Source organism: Blennius ocellaris (assembly GCF_963422515.1).
Source record: "Blennius ocellaris genome assembly, chromosome: 13".
Taxonomy (NCBI): domain Eukaryota; kingdom Metazoa; phylum Chordata; class Actinopteri; order Blenniiformes; family Blenniidae; genus Blennius; species Blennius ocellaris.
In genome coordinates, this window is record NC_137662.1 from 25633922 (window position 1) to 25639622 (window position 5701).

The 5701-nt window shown below is 47.5% G+C and overlaps 1 protein-coding gene across 1 annotated transcript; it reads right to left on the minus strand.

Annotated features, from left to right (window-relative positions):
• Positions 1 to 2046: 2046 nt before the first annotated feature.
• LOC308138201 (5-hydroxytryptamine receptor 7-like) lies at positions 2047 to 5701 on the minus strand (the record flags this gene model as incomplete). The annotated part of the gene is given in 4 exon segments (XM_080507221.1): positions 2047 to 2349; positions 2351 to 2641; positions 2643 to 2946; positions 5565 to 5701. Coding segments are annotated over 4 exon segments (1035 nt in total).

Consider the following 5701-nt stretch of genomic DNA (forward strand, 5'->3'; position numbering starts at 1 on the left):
TCTTCTTTTATCGTGTTTGGTTACTTTAAAAGTATAATGACGTTTTATTAAAACACTGATCAGACTTTGGTCAATTTCATTCAAACAATTCCAAAATCATCTTTATTTTAATTTATATTTTTTTGTGAAAATATCATGTACAGAGTTTTCAAACTATTTATGCTGCAAAATTCCAAATATTAACTATTTGCTTTTCAAAAATTATGAATCGTTTTAAAAACATTTTTTTAAATTGTTGTAGATATATTATTTTGGACATTTTCTAGGAACTGGAATTTTGCTGCTTTTTCAAGTTTATAGACATTTTGTGGTTTTGTTTAATTATTTTCTGTGTTAAAATTGGAAAACTTAAAAACTGCTGGATATGTACATTTAAAGTAATTCCACCTTTTTGCTCTGGGTGGCAGCAGTGAGGCAGTTTATCGCCGATTCAGCAAATGGATTTTTGTTGTTTTCAGCATCAAAACTTTTGTAAAAAAAAACAAGAGATTGTGACTCAAAGCACCATCTAGTGGTACAAAGTGGCATTACAAGACTAAATGGAGTTCAGCGAGATAATTCGCGTAACTACTTTAGTAGATTTGTTCATAGTGAGAAAATAATCCAATCAAACGTAAGAAAGCAACATTTAGTTGTAACTTTTCTTCATTTTAGAGGTTAAAATGTTTTGAGGGATTTATTTTCTAAATCGTCTTGTTTTCTGTCCTCGCCAACATGAACGTTCACCATAAAATGCTGAATTGCAGTTTTCGCCTTTAAAGGTAGCGGACATACAGATGCAGTCGCCTTTGGGCCCCAGGGGGCAGCAGTGAGTCGAGTTTTTTGCTTTTTCAACTGTATCTCCATCACCTTGTGGTTGAAAGTGGTATTGCAGGAGTAGCGGTTAGCTGGTTAGCTTTGGTCGATTCTCTGCGACACGCCGACACACTGAACCTTTAAACGACGTCGTTTTTAACAAACGTTTTTACGTTTGTTTTTATTTTCTGACGGACTGCAGAGAAAACTACGACGATCCCGGAGTCGTTCTCGCTGCTCGTCGCGTCGCGTCGCGTCGCGTCGCGTCGCGTCGCGTCGCGTCGCGTCGCGTCGCTGTGCTCGTCTGTTTGAAAAAGAAAAGGAAAGAAGTGAGCTGCCGGTCAGCCGTTACAGTAGAACCACTGAAGATGGCGCCCCCTGTGGCTGCTGTGTGTGTGTGTGTGTGTGTGTGTGTGTGTGTGTGTGTGTGTGTGTGTGTGTGTGTGTGTGTGTGTGTGTGTGTGTGTGTGTGTGTGTGTGTGTGTGTGTGTGTGTGTGTGTGTGTGTGTGTGTGTGTGTGTGTGTGTGTGTGTGTGTGTGTGTGTGTGTGTGTGTGTGACGGCGTGGCGACGGGGAGGCCAGGACATTTACACAAAAAGTCTTTCGGGCGTCCGTTTCCATGACGACGGTGATCAGAGCCACTGAGGGAGCAACTTTCTGGAATCGACTCCCAAGTTACAACTTTGGCTTGGTTGTGGTGTCGCTGGCAGTTCTTCTGCACATGCTCAGTAGTAACCAGTAGTTCTGCACATGCTCAGTAGTAACCAGTGCTGCACATGCTCAGTAGTAACCAGTGCTGCACATGCTCAGTAGTAACCAGTGCTGCACATGCTCAGTAGAGCCAATCAGGACAAAGTTTCCTCCGTGGTGTCAGTTTCTATTCTCCTGGACTTGGTACTTTTATTTTGACAGTCACCATAATAACAATCCAACTTGGTGGTTTTATTTTGACAGTCTGTGTGTGTGTGTGTGTGTGTGTGTGTGTGTGTGTGTGTGTGTGTGTGTGTGTGTGTGTGTGTGTGTGTGTGTGTGTGTGTGTGTGTGTGTGTGCGTGTGTGAGTATGTGTGTGCTTTCACTGCAAACAAACCAAAATGAGAACTAGAATGTTTCTGCTGTGGAAACGGACGTGGTTTTCAGAAAGCTGTTGTGTAACTTAGAAAGCTGTTGTGTAACTTGGAATGTTGTGGTGTAAAGGCCTGCCCCTCCGCCTCCCCCCGCCTCCACCCCCCCCCGCCCCGCCCCCCCACCGTCTACACGTCGCCCTCAGGCTTGTCCACCAGCTTCAGGGCCTCGTGCATCCCGGCGGCCGACAGCTTGCGGTTGATGTTGCGGTAGCGGCAGCGCAGCAGGTTGCGGTAGGTGGTGCGCAGGTCGCGGTTGAAGAAGGCGTAGACGAAGGGGTTGATGAGGGAGTTGGCGTAGCCGAGCCACAGCAGCGTGCGCTCCAGCCACAGCGGCACGCAGCTGCACTCCACGCCGCAGACGAAGGGCCGCGCGGTGGACACCAGGAAGAAGGGCAGCCAGCAGAAGCTGAAGGCTCCGACCACGATGCCCCAGCGTGGCCGCCGCCTTCTGCTCGCGCTTGAAGATGGACTGGTTCTTTCCTCCGGCGCCGCTGGTGGAGGAGGCGCGCGAGACCCGCGTGCCGCACTCCTCCTCCACCTCCCGCTGCAGCTTCAGCGCCGCCGCCACGCAGTCCAGACTCTCCTCCTCCTCCTCCTCCTCCTCTGGCTCCGCCTCCGTCCCCTCCGCGCTCGCCGATTCTCCCAGTTCGGCCGGCAGCGGAACATCCGGCGCTCCCGGCCCGCTGCGGCGCGCCGCCGCCGCCGCCCCGCGCTGCTCCCCCCTCCCTGGGGAAGCCGGTGATGGTGTGCTTGGCGGCGCTGAGCTTGGCGGCCCGGTAGATGCGGTAGTACATGATGAGCATGACGGACATGGGGATGTAGAACGCCACGGCGGTGGAGTACACGGTGTAGCCGAAGTCCTGGCTGATGAGGCAGACCCGGCCGTCGTTCACGTTCTGCGCCCAGCCGAAGAGCGGCGGCAGCGTGATGGAGGCCGACAGCAGCCACACCGACGCCACCATCTTGGCCATGCAGCCGCCGCTCTGGCGCACCGGGTACGTCAGCGGCTTGGTGATTCCCAAATACCTGCAGGCAGAGAGAGAGCGCCGTCAAGCTAGCTTCGCTCCCCGGCCAACGCTCCCGCCGCCTGGTCACCATTATCGCCAACGTTGGGCCACATTCAGCAACGTTTGGCAATGTTGTCAAACGTTACCAAATGTTGCCCAACGTTGGGCCACATTCAGCAACGTTTGGCAACGTTGTCAAACGTTACCAAATGTTGCCCAATGTTGGGCAACGTTTTGGTAATGTTGGGAAACGTTTGCTAAAGTTGGGCAACGTTTGCTAAAGTTGGGAAACGTTTGGCAATGTTTGGCAACATTGTCAAACTTTACCAAATGTTGCCCAATGTTGGGCAACATTTGCTAAAGTTGGGCAACATTTGGCAACGTTGGGGAACGTTTGGTAACGTTTGGTAATGTTGGGGAACGTTTGGTAACGGACAACGTTTGGCAACGTTTGGTAATGTTCAGAAATATTGGGCAACATTTGGCAACGTTGGGCAATGTTTGGCAACGTTTGGTAAAGTTGGGCAATGTTAGGCAACGTTTGGTAAAGTTGGGCAACATTTGGCAACGTTGGGCAATGTTTGGCAACGGTTTGGTAAAGTTGGGCAATGTTAGGCAACGTTGGGCAATGTTTGGTAACATTGGGCAACATTTGGCAACGTAGGGAAATGTTTGGCAACATTGGGCCACGTTTGGTAAAGTTGGGCAACGTTGGTAAAGTTGGGCAAAGTCCGGCAATGTTTGGTAACGTTTGGCAACGTTTGGTAAAGTTGGGCAATATTGGGCAACCTTTGGTAAAGTTGGACAACATTTGGCAACGTTTGTCAACGTTGGGCAATGTTTGGTAACGTTTGGTAACGTTTGTTAAAGTTGGGCAACATTTGGCAACGTTGGGCAATGCTCTGCAACGTTGGGGCAACGTTCAGCAACGTCACGCTGAAAGTTGAGTCACGTCCACCAACAATCACCAGGAAGGAAGTCGTTGAAACGACCCTGGAGCCGCGACCTTTCAATAATATTGTATATTATTTCTATTTATATGTTCTTCTTTTGTTGTGTGTGAAGTTTTTCAGAAGCGAACACGACGAAGTCCACAGACGATCAATAACACCAGACGATCCACGGTCAATACAGACACTTTCCCTTTTTTCCTGAGCAATTTGAGTTTGTTTTTTTAATTTGATGTGATTCTATTTATGATGATGATAATTATTATTAACATTTTTTAAATAACATGCTTATTATTGTTATTATTATTATTATTATTATTATTATTAATGAATAATTTTGTGCTTCTGCACCATGAAATGATTCAGGCTGATAAAATCAACAAACACTTCTAAAAGTTTTTCTTAATTGTGGCTCGGATCAAAAATCCCGTCACATTAATTTGCCATTTATTCACAAGATCTGCACATAAACTGCATGTTGGCGTCACAATAACCATAACTTCTTAATACTTTGTGTGATTTAAACAAATCTTAATGAAATAATAGTTCAAATTAGTTTTTTTTATCGAATATGAAAAGATGTAATTAATCAATTTTATTATTACTATTAAATAAGTTGGAAACATTAAATTCAAATAAAATTAATTTAAAATTAAATAAAAAACCCCATGTCTGCAGCAGCTTCGGTTAAATAAAAAACCCACATGTGACGTTCAAAGCTTCCAGAGTTCATAAAGCGGAGCGTTCCACTTCACCACAGAGCCGAGGAAATGAAAACACTTTGTACAAAATGAAATCCAGACCAACGCGTCTGAAAACACAGATTTCCAGACATGAAGAAGAACGTCGGGGAGCTGCAGGAGGAGGAGGTGCAGTGGGAAGACAGACGTGCTGGAATGTGAGCAGGTTCGATCCCCACATCAGTCGGGACAGTTTGTCCTCAAAAGATTCGCACAGTTTAAGAAAACAACAGAAATAGGTGATGAGATGGAAGAAAAGACGCCTGATGGGACAAAGAGACGCTGGTCTGCAGGGATTCGCCTCAAAACGTCCATGTTTTTCATTCTTCTGGTGGAAAAGTGACGTCAATCTGATCAGAGTCGCCTTAAAACTGATCGAAAATCCAGATTTAGAGGTGAAATAATGCATGAAATCTGAATGTGTGGTCATGGAGGAGGAGGAGGAGGGGGGGGGGGGTGCAGTGGGAAGACAGACGTGCTGAAATGTGAGCAGGTTCGATCCCCACATCGGCCACATGGAGGAACTTTGTGTCCTTGAAGGAGTCAAACCACTGGATGTCTGGTGGGAATGCAGGATGGATGTGAAGCATAAATAAACCTTCGTCTGCCTGAAGGTCAAAGGTTCAACACGTTTCTAATGGAAATGAACTTTTTCATTCTGCTGCGAAAATGAAGTGAATTTAATCTGAATCATCGTCATCAAACTGACGGAAATCCTGATTTAAAGCTGGAAACATGCATGAAACCTGAAAGTCCATTGACTTTGTGCCTGCGGAGGCGGGAGGCGTGCAGTGGGGAGACCGGGGGGCTTTAGGGAACCGGGTTTGAGCCCCAGGTTTGGACAGGGGTGTCCTCGAAGGACACAGCTGAGCTCTGGTCGGGGACGACACCTGTCTGAACCCCTCGTGACGCAGGCGACGCGGCTGATTGGCCGGAAGGCGTCTCACCTGTCGATGCTGATGACGCACAGCGTCATGATGGACGCGGTGCAGCACATCACGTCCATGGCGATGAAGACGTTGCAGAAGAACTGACCGAAGACCCACCGACCCCCGATCAGGTCGGTGACGCTGACGAAGGGCAT